Here is a 14,817-nt window from a genome sequence, read left to right as displayed (position 1 = left end):
GAGCTGTCAGAAGACTATATGTATCAGAGCCTTAGACTAGGTGCGTCCAAAGAGCAAAATAAACCTACCGCAAGTGACAATCCAGAACAGTCATGAGACACAACATAGACAAGGAGGACATAGAAGGAAGAAATAAAAATTAAAACATCCACACACAAACATTAGTAAAAACCACGGAGAAATGACCTTTTTGCAGTAGTACATTAATTAATGGTTTGCCTCCCCTAGAAGGAATCTAATCCTCCCAGTGGCACTTGGTGGAGTTGTATGCTCTACTTGAAAAAGTAAGCATTGCCTGCAATGGAAATGAGTTTCTGGACTGAAACCCTAAGCTTATTTTCAACACTTCTCCCACTTTACCTCAACTATATTTGTTCATAATCGCCATTATTTCATAAACAGTTTCTCATTTGAAATATCATACCAGAAGTTGTGTTCAGGAAAGCGGACATTTTGAAGCACAAATCTTCTCAGGGACACCAAAATTTTATTTCACTTTCGGTAATATCTAGTTATCAAGGATGACTATTGATCTGACTGAGTCTCTATGTCAAAAGCATCTTAAACTATGTCAAGCTATATGGCTCTGTAATGATTTGGCACGGATCTGCAGGTCAGCATGAGTACGTGGAGGTCAGAAGTTCTCTTTGACAAACAAAACCAGAGTAAAATGGAAATTGTATTTCCAGAGGCTGATACTTTGAATTTACCAAACGCTACTCCCTTTCAAGTTTTGTGTGCCTAGGGAACTAGGATCTTGCAAGACGCCAAGTGCACATCAACTGCTATTATGCACTCCCAGCTGAAGGCAGCAGGTAATTAGCACTTGCAGGTTCAGGCCTAACAATGACTGAACTAAGCTTTTTGGATTTTTGACAACATTGGTATTGTATGTTGCCCTTCATAATGGCATTAGATTTACATCTTGATCTTCAATTACTTTTCTTTTAACATTAAAATTTGCTTCTTTTGAAGAGCTAAAAGGCATTTTTGTTTTTCCCCTTTCTGTTTTATGCCAGAGACCCTAAAGTGGTTCAACCCTCGTAACGGAAATATTCTACACTTAGCATTGCATTGAGTTCAGCTAGGTGTATTAAAACTTGCACTGGTAATTCAAGAATAAACTGTCGGAATAAACAGTTAGTCATACTGGAAAAAAAAAAGAAAGGAAAAGACAGCTAAGATTTCACAAATTAGGAATTAAGTTGGGAAAAACTATTGAATGCCAAGGACTTAAAATCTGTACGCTTTTAGACTGATAAGTACAAATCTAAGGGGCTAATTTAAGTAGCTTGTTTCTGAAATCCCAGATAGTGAAGAGGAAGCTTGGCTGGAGAGTTATTAAAGGTCTAACATTTACATTTCTCAAGTGAGAATCTACCCTCCTTAGGTTTAACTGTGCAAAACAAAACATATTGGTTAAATCCCAAAATATTTCGGCAAAAGTATGTTTAAATAACTATACAGAATATTTTGAATGGAATCTTCTTAAAATACCCATCTGTGCAACGTTTCAAAGTTTGAGCTCTCTTTGTAAACATGATATGCATGATTCAGCTTTTTATCAATTTTTCCCATGAAGAAGACAGAAATGAAACTCAATATTAATCACATAATGCAATTTTGCATTTAAAATATTTTTTTCCAAGAGTCCATGGTCATTTGTCCCGGTCCTACTGAATATAATTAAAAACACTTAATAATATATTGTAAATACAACAATGGCCTTACACAATATGCAACAAATTCCACATAAATATCAATCAACAAATTGCACATTATTTGTCCTAGAACAAAGTATTCGGTTTGTTGTCATTGGTAGAACATAACAAACATCTCAAGGAATTTTTCCACAAGCATAATCAAAAAGTTCTTCCAAATTATTATTGGTTCAATGGGAGGAAGTTGGCTAGCAGTAGCCCAACAACTGGTGATCTGATTTTCCATGCATTGCTGAGGGGGAAATATCTCACAATTACTTAGTATTAATAGCCAAGAACAAAGTCCATAAATCAAATACAGGAAATCTACAAATGCTTAATCAAAGTGCTTAAAGAAAAGGGGGTTGTTTCACATTCATCATATGGAGAAAACAAAATGAGCATAAATTCTTTTTCAAGGGTGAACTCAAAATTTCTGCTCTGTTGTTGTTTGAACTCGGCTTCACTCATCTTCCTAACCTTGGAATAGCTGCATCTACATTAGGGATTTTGTGTACTGATGAGGTTGTTTTCAGTTGTGAATTTGTTTTGTGTCTGCACGACCAGTGTGGCACATGAAGTAACTTCTCTCCAGGTGGAACCAAGGTTGAAGCTGTGCACCAGGACACTATCTAAAGTGCTCCACTTGCAATGTGGATGCAAGGGTCTCCCGTCATTCAATCTTTGCACCTGTGAAGGACTCTGTTAGTTGCGGTAAAGCAATCTGGGATGGCTGTAGAGAAATCTGCTTTGCATTGCCTACTAGCGTGTAGACACAGAAGTATACCTAGGATGGGCAATTGCTGTGAACTTCATTAGCTGTAAGCATGTAATGTGTACTTATGCTCTGAGAACCAAAACGGGTTGTGTCAGATCATGCCAAGGCTTATTTTGTTGGTGCAATGTATTGACTAGAACTGTTAACTACTGTCTAATGAATCAAGATTTTAGTAGTGCCTACTGCAATTTAGTAGCATGAACAGGAATAAAACAACTGGATCTTCAGTTATTTTCTTGCCCTACCATCTACTGAGCAACTATGACAAAAGGTGTCCTCTTGGCTGATAATGGAAACTGGAAATAGCTCTCATAGCTCTGTACCTTTGAAACTCATCCAGTATTTTCCTCTCCTTATCTGAGCTTTTTTCAGACTCCACTCAGGTGATCCAGTTGCACTTGGTCATCAGACTCGTAAGGCTTCCTCATCCACTCTCCTGATTTTGCTCTTCCCCCATCATGTCTCATGTGCCTGGAGAAGCATGCTAACTTGTTCAAGGACTCTTAAGACTGGTTGATGAGCCACATTGGTGGCTGCTCCATCACTGTACATTGGCATCTCACCACTTATGCTGGACTGACTATGGGCTTCTTAGCTACTGTGCTCTAGTCTTCTCTTCTTGGATCTTGTTCCTGATCAGCTGTCCAGAGTCCTCAGGTTTCCAGCTTTGGCTTGTACTTCTACTCAACCTGCCTTCAGCCCAGCTTTCTTCATATACTAGATTCCAACTTGTGGAAGGAACTGCTCATTCCCGACCATGGTTTTATCCTCTGTCTTTGGCTGGATAAGCACTCCTGGACTGCTCTGGCTTAACCTTACCAGGGGTCTTGGAACACAGACTTGACCATGAAATATCTTTACAGTTATTGGTTCCTACTGAAGACATTTTGCAAAGCAGTTCTCTAAACTTCTTCAGTACTTTCTGTTTGAAAAATACCGCCCTTTATTTTCTTAGCTTATGAAATCTGGCAACACAGTGAGGACACGTGAATACTTCACATTTATTTCCCCATTCTTCTGCTTATTCTCAACAGTTTGCTCCAGAACAGACAATATAAAAACCCTGTTAAAAAAAGCTTTATTTTTTTTTTCAGGAATAAATTAATCAGCTCTGTGGCCCTGAGGATTAGGTCCTTCTGCTTCTCTTGCATGAAGCTGATCTGAAGGACAAGTTTTTCTGCCCTTATGAAAATGATGCTGCTCAAAGGGCATTATGCTAATCTTTTTCTCCAAGTTATTCAGTTGACTTACAGTTACAAGTATGGCCTGTTATCTTTAACCTCCTCCTCTGTACTACAAAATGAATTCTCCCAACATCATCGTGTTGAATGCCCCTGTGCTCTTCCTTTTTGGTTGTTTTCCCTTGTTTCTATCCTTCTCATTTTTTCTTCTATACTGTTGTTTCTTTCTCTGCTGAACTTTTGCTTTTGGGGATAAAAAGGGATTTAGAGTTCAGAGCTACTTTTGTTTATCATGTAAGCTCAGAAACACTGCTAGAAAGATATACACTGTACTAGGTCCTGGTCGAAGTCTTGAAAAAGGACAGTGAAAATTGTGCACATTTGCTTCATTTTTGGGACAACCAAGACACTCTCAATAAACTTTTCCCTTCCAGATGAGTCAATATATGCCCATTCATTTTTTTTTTTTAGCAGAGCAGGGAAATTGGCTGACTGCTTGATAAAGTGATGCCACAACCAGATTCATCTTTTGTGATACCACCAAGAACATGCTGCCAATCAGTCCCCTCTTCACAGAGCCACTACTGAGGCAACAAGCAGAACTTTTTGTGGAAATATCATACAGAAATCTTCAAATGCAACTCAAGAGTTCAAGAAAAGGAGAGGTACTTTACCTGGTCTTTCATGGTTTTCCCTAAATCTTTAACATCTTTCATGTTAATAGCATTCTTCCCTCCCTTCTCCTTTCCCTTCTTCTTGTTCTTCTTTTTGAACAAGCATTTCTTACAGAGACAAAAGCAGCAGGTAAGGATTAATAGGACTGCAACTATGGCTATGGCTATTAAGGCCCAAGGTGGCACTGGAAGAGAAAAAGAAACACACACAAAAAGAAGGCGGTAAACTGTTAGTAGGGTTAAACTTAGAAACAAGCACATTTCTCTCACAGCTAAGCCTTTTTCAACGAAAACGCCTCGCAGAAATACCTGAAATCCTTTTTAAAATATCCTGTCATCATTTGTATATTTCTCCCAACTGAGCATTTGCACACACAATGCCAATTTAACACATCTATCTATTTACATGCCTGGTGACACATATCAAACTCACTTGCAGCTATTTTGATTAATCCACCATCTGAAAATGATATGTCCAAAATATTTACACTGTGCAAATCTGTAAAATGCTCGGCACATTTAGGCAATTACTTGCTTCTTTCTTTAATCATCTCCCCAACCCACCTGGCATTGTGGCTGAATCGGGTGGAACTGACTGGGAATCTCCCTTTTCCGGAACGGCGTTCGATGCAAGCAGTCAGCTTTAGTGAACAGCCCTTCTCCTCTGCCCACCGCTGTACTTGCCAGGCTCCTCGCAACAGATGCAGGTCAAGGTCACCAGTAAAGACTGACCAAGGACAAAGGACTGTCCAATCCAAGGGCATCGGTTCTATTTGTCATCACACCCTAACGCTAGCGAAGTTTCAGTACATAGCTATATTCTCATCTATACTTTCCTATAAAGAAAAGTATATGTTCTGTTTATTCATTCAGTCCAGGATGCTGGACATGGCTCAAGCATGAATAAATAACAGAGAACACTTACTATGATAAAATGGTCTTGTTAAAGATCAGAATTTTGGAAAAAAGAACTTAAGGTGACACTTAAACACAAGTACTCCAGGAAGGAACTATCTTCATACAAATCAGCTTTAATGAACACGGCTGCCCACATTTAACCAGAACACCTGATGAAACTTTAAATCTTGTAAACCGTCCTTTGCTAAAAATCTCGAAATGCACTCAGTCTATCAGGTCTGCAAGATACTCTCTCAGTGCATTACCTAAAGGTCTCTAATATGATACAGAGCAAAACTGAAGAGTGAATCAAATTTGACATGTTGACGTCAGTGAATCACAGAAGGGAACGGACAGTATAAATAGAGAAAATTAATTGCTTAAAGGAGCTAAGCAGAGTGTGAAGCATGGTCACAGGAACTTCCACTACAAATTACCGTTCAGGAAGAGGACAAAGCACCTACACCTTCCTCACTTTAAATTTAATGACCATATTTCTAACTTTTATTCAAATGCCCTTGGTGACAGATACAAAAATAATGCAGAAAAACAGTCAAACAATAATTTCTTAATACTTTTGTGCCTCCAACTGTTCATTAAATGCAGCTGCTATAAAAGGGAAGCTGTACCATATGTAGAACAAATGAGAACTGATTACTAAACAAATGAATGTTAAAAGATAAACAGTGAACAGATTAACAGCTGTTTATGGCATGTATTTTATGGCGTCAGCAGCAGCAATTCTGCAGCTAAAGTTGCATTAGATCTGCACTTATCATAACTTAAAATCTGTATTTCATGCATTAATGATTCCATTTTGTCTTCAAATCTGGTGTGGTAACACTTTGTAACACAACTGACGCGCCTACAAATTTTTAATTTTTTTTTTCATCCAGCATTCACCAATGTAAAATGATTGCCTTTCACACGCTACGTGTGTTCTTCTCAAACGCTAAACTTCACACGTGTACTTGGTCTGTTAGACACTTAGCATCTGAAACGGTATTTACGTAACGCTATACTTTATATCTGAGCTAACCTACAGGAGTTATGTCAATATGAAATGAATGCTGTGCCCAAATCTATCAGCTATTTTTTGCTGCCTTGTCAGCAGTGCTTGAAGCATGATGCCAGCGAATATGGGGAGCAGCAAGAATAGGGGGTGGGGTTCTGCCAGCAGGATGGCACCGTGGGAGGAAAGAGAGGAGGGACACATCAAATGCGGGTAAGCTGGGAGAACCAAGGAACTGAGGAGACAGGGAATGTGGGCGTTAGTAGGATATATGCATCCTACGGATGAAAAAGCTTGTGTAGGTAGTAGAAGTCATGTTCCTTTGTGCTGAAACCGTTGTGTAAAGTGGTATCCTGGCACTGCTGCCTTGGTTCTCTGGAGCATGAACAATGTAGGGTGCCTTGGGGAGCATTTGAAACACTTGCAGATACCTCAGCTTTTTTTTTTTTCTTTTTATAATGCATTGTCTGCTCTCATCTGTTTGTAATTTAATTTCACCCAATAGCTCTTGTGATGCAATTAAATGATCATCAAATTAATATCTGAGACACCAAGAATTATACAGAAATCCATATTTATCTCTTCAAAGAAAACATGCTTCTTTTTTTATTAAAGAAAGCATAAGCAATAACGGAAGAAAAATTGGGGTAACCCAAAATCTGGACATTTACAAAACAACTTCAACATTCAAGTCTGAAAAAGCAGAAAGGAATGGATTTTTCTCTCAATAAAAGTGTACTACGTCTGTCAAGGAGATTGCTCATCTGAACATTGCCATTGACAGAGATCACCCAATCAAACATTGCTGGCAGTGGATGTGCATGTTAGATTTAAGACAAGTGAAACATAATCATTGTCTTCAAAGCTTTTGTTTCCTTTCAAAAACATTATTTAAATATTTTTAAATGCTAATCATTTTACACAATACAGAACAGATTTTCCAAAATTACTAAAGACTTTGAAGATTTTCATATTTGTGCTCCCCAAGTCATGACACTGCCAGAGGAGCTTGAATTCCAGAAAAAGATAAGTTTCTAAGAATTAGTTTTCTATCTCAAGGTGGACAGGCCAGAACGAAATGACTGAAGTCACTAATCACTTTGGAAGACTCAAGTCTACAACCTTTAATTTTTCAGCCTTTTTTACCAACTGAATAATACTTACAAAAACCTTACTGACAGTATATGAGTGTTCTTGGTTTTGCACAGTGGCTCACTTTGGAGATTTATATTGGTTAATTCCTGTTGGACTTTCCCCACACATATGCAAAATTTTTAAATAATTTCATTTTTCTAGTGTTTAAATGGACAACAGGTTGAAGACTACCTCCATCTATATTAAATCAGTTTGATCAGGTTTAGTAGCACAACTTGAAATCTCAGGAGGTTTTCAGACATGATCCATTGAACAAAAGACCTCTGTGGCAGACGAAGAAGGGTGGGTGACATTAAAAATGCAAACCTGACCAAGTGATTGAGGTGTTATTGAGCCAGAAGCTTCTTGTGCAACTTGTCTTACCCAGTGCCTGCACAAGGGGGTGCTTTGAAACAAGCAATACCTACCTATGCGATCAATGAAAAGCTACTGGTTTAAGAACAAATAATACATGTGTGAACTTTCTGGTATTTCAGTGCTATTTTCTTTGTTCTGCCCCTGTAGGCAAATTCAGAATACTTATTTTGAAGAAGCTCTCACAAATCACTACACGATTCGGTGATTCTACAAGGCTCTTAAAGACAAATCTATAGGAGGGGATCTGCTGAGTAGCCTAGTTAGTAAATAAGGTCTTGCATCAGTCTTCTTGATCCAATCCAAACAGGGTATGCTCTAGGACTTTACTCAGAAATGCAGGAATGAAGCCTATCTGTAAAAGGAGAGTGTACAGAAAATGAAACACATGGCTCGCTTACGAGCAATAGCAGGGCACTGAAAAGAGTAAGCTCTCGGATTGTGTTGATAATAGAGGCGTTTTGGGTACCGATTTTGCATCCTTCACTCATGCTGAACATCAGTCAGACATGGATGCAGCTAAAGGATTTGTGAGCTCTCTCTCATCCCTCTCTGTTGCTTCCTACCACAAATGCCAGCCAGGGTTGTGTGCCCACTGTGGGTCATTTGGTGCATTTGTAGCATTTCACAAATACAGCAGCTGCGGTGTGCTTATATTATCATTTTAGTTTAGGGTTAGGAGTGCATTTATGAAGCAGATCTCCAGAACATACCCATATCCTGTGCTTGGACTCATGTTACGCAGCGATCTGGGCGGGCCAAATGGGAATATATGCTCCAAGAGCTCACCTAATGGTGCTCCAACTGCAAACGGCACTTGGCCCACAGGAGCAAACCTAAATCGAAGCATCATCCCCACGAAGTTTGCAGTGTGGGTCTGGGTCCTCAGGACTGCCTGCTTCACTCCACTCATCTGCTTCTACTGTGCTGCACTAACTATAGCTGGTGTCCCAACCTGTCATTAAATCTTGTTCCACTGAATGTGCTAGATTCAAAGGAAAGGATGAGCTACAAATTATGTCCTTTATACAAAGATATCCTTACTTGGCCTTACACAAAATGCTTGGAGAGGTACAGGCCTTGGGTCTAAAACTGACATTCCAGTTAGATGGTCTAAAATTATCAGATGCCTTGGAGGACATTTGACTCCAGAGGAAGACAGTAAGAGAGAAGTCACAAAACGTGTAACAGCATCGAAATGCTACAGTCTGTAAAATAGAATAAAATCCTTCATCCTAATAATTTTCTTCCCTTTCTGTGTGCAACGTCAGAGGAAACTTTATTAACTTAGAACCCAAAGAGAGGGAAGGTCAAGGAAGAACTGAAGAGAGGAGCTGAATTAAAAAGTGAAGACTTCCATACCAAAAATGCTGTCCACTGACAACGCCCAATTAAGCAATTAAGCAGCCCCATTTAAACTGTGACAGCAACGGACTATCAGATGACGGCAGCTTCCATATTATTCTGCAAAGGAGGCCTGTGGCATGTCGGAAGTGATAAATAAATATTAATAATCTATGTTTCACAGGGGGCATGATACTTAACAGGAAGCTGCGACTGCCAAATAGTGAAGATGTGAAGCACACTGCATTAACCTAAAGCTCTGGTAGCCTGAACATGAGCGCACTGGCAGTTTTCATTTACTAAACCATAGTTTTATCTTGGCTTTTTGCACTCAGTTTCTAATCAGAAAGCAAAACCCATATGTAGCCATATTCAGACTTTCTGTATAGAAACTCCCCAGGGGCCGCGTTCTGGGAATCAATTTGACTTTCATTAGAAGTTACTTAAAGAAAATGTACAGAGAGCAAGGATCCAGATAATAGATACCACTATTCACAGCAGAAGGAATACAAAGGTGATCAATACAAAGAAAAGGAAATGCTGATATATGGAAAAATACCTTGTAAAAGAGGAAGAGAAAAACTGCAAATACATACAAATACAGATGATTTAAATACTAGCCTTCTAGGCTAGTATTTAAATAAGCCTACTGGGCTTATACAGCTACATTTCTACCCCAAACACTCTTATGTACGATGTCTTGCTTTAATAGCATGTTTGCAAAACATTATTTTCACTTTCTTACATCTATGACAGATTTTTTATGTGATTCAGGTTAATGAGTCTACCTTTAACCCATCACCTTTGACCTATCACTAGAAGGAACCATTACTACAGATATTAATGAATACTCTCATGCTGGCATCCCCCCCCCCCCCCCCATCTTTTGAGCGTGTGCAGTTGCTTAACACTATCTCCATGAATAGTTTATGGAAGTTACTGAAGCTTTAACTGAGCTAAGAGATGTGTGTTTTGACAGTGAAAGTTCCCCACACGCAAAACAGTCTGTGAAAGTGCACTGATCAGATTGGCTTCACTCATTGAATATACTCCTGCCTGTAGCTTCTTTGTTAGACATTATCATGCAAAATTATGCAAACTTTGGATGACTGAACATTCCAGTCTTTGCAAATAAACCGACATTGAATTTAGCAGTAATGCTGGATATGGCTACAAATTTAGCCGAGGTGCTTGGGCTGCTTGAGAACCTGATGTGCCTACTGTATGCCCTGAAAGCTGGAAGTCAAAATGCGTAACGTGACTAAAATATTTACCTGAAGGCGAACCCACACCTGCCGTTGGAATTTGCAGGTCATTTATGTTTAGTATTGCTGGTATTAATTCATCTTTTAGGATATGTGATAGGCTCTCTGTCATGGTAAAACACATCTACCCAACCGCACATCTTCTTTCTGGAGAGCAGAACTATTTCTGTCTCTGTTGCTATCTCTCTCTCCTTCTTTCCAATGTGTTTTGCTCCCTTTCTCCCCCAGCTCCTCACTGCTCAGTCTCATCAGCTCCTCCGCCCCTCATCTCTCGAGACACATGGGTGAGAAAGCAAGGCAGGGGAGTTTCCGGGTGAAACGGGATGGTGAGGCAGCCAGAGCGAGGAAGCGGACCTGCTGAGATGTCTCCTTGAAGGAAGTACCTCAGGGAGATCCCAAAGGCCTTCAAACTCGAATGTCAGGTTTCATCTGTATAAATACTAAAATGAAAATAGCTCCTCTGTTAACCTGCCCATTCCCCTCCTGAATCAAAATGAAACAGAATATGAGCAAAACAGAGTTAACACAGACCTCCCCTCTGCCGGCTGTGTCACTGCTGCTTGGGGTTTCTCTCTTGGGCTCATTTTCACCTGAGCCACCGTTGCACAGCCTCCCTGGTGGCCACATGGCTCCTTGGGAAGGTCCCTCCTGTGGTCTCTGGTGCTGGCTGCCCTTCCCAGCACCGCCATGCTTCTGTGGGGCTGCCGGCTCTCCTCTCACAGCTCCCAGCCCTCCTGCCTGCTCCTGCCTCCACCTTCCTCCAGCAAATACAGCTGTTTCTTCCGTTGCCCTCCATGAAAGGATGATATTCCCTCACTTGGCGCGCAATGGCCCAGAGGAAGAACCAGCAGCCCAGCTCCCTGCTGCGCAGTGTGTCCCTTGTGAAGGACCGCAACGCTGGCCAGTGTGACAAATAAAACAGACTCCCCTTTCTGGCAAAACCTCTAGGTCACTTACTAGAGAAAACAGAGTAGGAAAAGGAAAGACTTTGGTGGAAGATGCTTTCTAATCAAGTAGATAATATTTTTAGACTGACGCTTCCTATCATTTCATATACCTGCTGCCATAAAGCTTTTAAAATAAAATAAATGAATTCAGGCTTTAGATAATTGCCAGCGAGAGCACTGGGCACACTGAGCAGCTGGGGAAGATGAAGAAAGCTGGAGCCTCCAAGCAGACCTGGAAGCCAGACAGGTTTGCTGAAGGCTTTCCAAAAACTCTATGTACCAACACCAGCTGAGGCCATATAGTTTCCTGAGAAGGGACAAAACAACCCATGGGGCTAATATTCAACTCTGATGAACAAATCTGCAGAAGCTTGAAATGACTGCTTTCTATCATGTGGACAATTGTATTTAGTGGTTAAAACACATTTCACTTTTCCTGTGACATAAACAATATGTTGCACTTCAAACTTCAACTGATAGTCTGAAAGAAAGAAAAAATGTAAAAAACCCCATCACCCTCTGAGTTTGAACTGGAATTTTCAGAGGGACAAAATACTCGGTCATACCAATCCCAGGACTAAGAAATCAAGAGAATAAGACTCAAAAGTAATGAGAATGATGGGAAAAAATCAATTATGCCTATGCATATTTGATTTTCTTAGTGGATTTCATCCATTGTATGCAATGAACACTGGGTTTTGTTTTATCTTCCTTCTCAGTTTTTGAATACTTGGGAATGTATTTGTGTCACATTTACAAAGTTTGCCCTGCAAATATGAGGAACAGGGTTGTATTACAATTTTCAAAACAGGGATCACATTTCTTGCACAGCAGAATTATTCATGTACAGTACATGCTGAATGTTATAAGTTCCAAAACTAGGTAAAAAACTCCATTGGCAAGGAGGAAAAAAGTTAATTTGGCACATTTTTTAATAAAATACGATGCAGGGGTAAAGTTCTTTAAAAAAAGGAACTGAATTGTGATTTCTGACAAGAAGAACTTATAGTAACTATACCTGTTTGTAAGCCAATGATCTGTTAACATATACAAACTTAACACAGGATGCTATTACATGATAGCTTGGGGTTTAAAGGAGAACAGCTACTACTAAAAGAACTAGCAATCATTGGAGTAATACACTAAGTTCCCACTGAAAGTAATAACCAGTTTTATTCCTTACTGAGATTTAATATTCATCTTGAAGGTCTCAAATAAAAATGGCTCGCATATAGCACTTTTCATCAGTAGATCACAAAGTGTCTTAGGTGGTAGGTAATAATAGCTGAACTGCAGAGATGCAGACATTACTACATACCGAACAAAATGACTTTGGTGAGCATCATACAGAAGACACCGTGGGAGCACTGGTCTACATTACTGGCTGGTGCAGTGCACAGGAGACAACAGGGCCTTCATTTGCTGTGAGCACATTTCCAGGACCACAAGTCCCTGCTATGTCTTTGCCAGCAGCGAGGTTCATGTAAGCTGCAGGTCCCAGGCACGCACCCCGCAAGGGTAGGGAGCTAAGTGCTGGACGATGCCATGTGCATGTTGCAACCAAGCGCACCAGATGGCAGCCTGGGGTGCAGTGTCAACCTCAGACCACAGGAAGCACCTCAAGCGCCACTCTGGTGGCTCCCAGTACTATTGAGGCAACACAAACTCACATCCAGAAGGAACCCCTCCAGCACACTAAATCACTAGCATCGTGCCCTGTGTGACACCAGAGACAAGCATACATCAGAGGTGTCCCACGTCCCGTGTCCCAGCGCCAGGCCCCTGAAGGCTGTAATCTTTCCAGCACATCTCACTGGCACCTCAGTTACTGAAGCACCAGGAGCCTCTCTCAGCCGGTAGGGCACCTCCTTCACTCTGCTTCTTCCTAAGCAGCAAGTCAGAAGACAGCTTCCAGATTTTCTGCATGGCCGTCTCATACGGAACAGTGATGCTGCTGAAAAGAAGGACTGAAACACTGCACTTCCTACCCTGGTGTGGAACAGTTACCGTCAGCAGGGTAATTACTGTCCCATGGAGAACGTAATGACAAGCTGTGCTCTGAAAGCGTTCCAGGCTTGAAGACTGTTTGGGACCTTAAAACTTAATTTTGTTTATCCCCATAGAGCTGAAGCATAAACCAGGAGACTTAAGTTTCATTTGTCATGATGTGCTACTTTGGTAACAATTTTTCACTTCTTATTTTAAGCTTTAAAAAGGATCTTTTTTTTTTTTTCCTGACTCCTGCCATTTTATTATCCAACCAGCAATATTGTATCCAGAGTCCATACGCTCAGACAAATCACTCAAGTATGAGACAGCACAGAGTAAACAGAATTTACTCCTCGTGTATACCAAACTGATGAATTTACCCATTGAAACAATCCTCCTGTTTCTCAGCCTTGTTGCCAGTTCAGATTTTCATTTGCTAACTTATTAAAATTTTTGGTGAAATTCTCCGTGAAATCTACTGTGTCTCCATGTGAAAAAAGACCAAATGTCAAAATGTAAAGTATTTCTAACTTGTAAATAACCACAACCTTTCCGTTCATAAAAAGAATGACACCATTTCCCTTAGGACTTGATCTTTTGCCTCTATCCATTACACAGCCCAGTAGAGCCATATTATTGACTTTGAACAGATCCTGAGCAGGTTTGTATATCTGCTTTTATCCAGCCCTTGAAAAGGCCTGGGATGAACTTGTTTTTCCCCCTCTGATAGCAAAGATAAAGACAGGTTAAAAAGAATCACCTACAGCATTGAACATACTAAATATATATATATATATATATGCATTTTATATATACGCATTGTATCTGCCATCCACTTATTCAAGAAATATATGTATTCTGCAGTTAAGAATCAGGGGAACAATTAATTTCTAAAAATTATTAACACTTTCAGACATAAAAGCCTTTGTTGGTGTTTCTCAGTTTTTTTATTGCTTCAACAGGAAAGCATTTGCATACTTATGTATAGTAAGCAGTACAAAAGGCTATTCTAATAGGTTCAGGAACTTTTTCATATGTTCAATGTCAAGAATGATTTTAAAAAAAATTAATTGCATAGCTGTGGTAATGATAAATCAATTATCAAAACAACCAAGCAGCAAACAAAAACCAATCTCTTTCTTCCAGCTAGAATTAAAGCTTTTAAAAAACACATATTTTTACTGTAATTTAGGCCAACTGCAGTACAAAGACAGTACTTCTCATATGAGAATACATATTTCTTTCTGTGACAGGAATGTATCTGTAAAAGCATATTTCTTTTGCTGGGCAATAGCATATACCCAGTGAAATCAACTGAGTATCTGTATTTCTTGATCTGCTACTTTAAATGTAGAGATAAAACTTTGAACAAGATTCTTTCATTAAATATTATCATTATTAATAGACACTCATTTGTGTGTGGGTAGTGCCTAACGGCACCGACTCAGAAGAAATGCCTCACCAGATTAGACTGCACACAGATGAAATAAAAAGACAGCCTTGCCTGAGAGGCTTTACAGC

The 14,817-nt window shown here is 39.8% G+C and overlaps 1 protein-coding gene across 2 annotated transcripts in view; it reads right to left on the bottom strand.

Annotated features, from left to right (window-relative positions):
- Positions 1-14,817, bottom strand: part of SYT1 (synaptotagmin 1) — a 361,363-nt gene that overhangs the window by 91,955 nt on the left and 254,591 nt on the right. For both annotated transcript variants that reach the window (XM_074573925.1, XM_074573914.1), the window contains exon 5: positions 4,334-4,518. In XM_074573925.1, coding sequence (XP_074430026.1) covers positions 4,334-4,518 — 185 coding nt within the window. The remainder of the gene's footprint in view (positions 1-4,333; positions 4,519-14,817) is intronic.

This window comes from Larus michahellis, chromosome 1 (genome assembly GCF_964199755.1).
Source record: "Larus michahellis chromosome 1, bLarMic1.1, whole genome shotgun sequence".
In the NCBI taxonomy this organism is placed as follows: domain Eukaryota; kingdom Metazoa; phylum Chordata; class Aves; order Charadriiformes; family Laridae; genus Larus; species Larus michahellis.
This window is presented reverse-complemented; position numbering and strand designations above follow the sequence as displayed.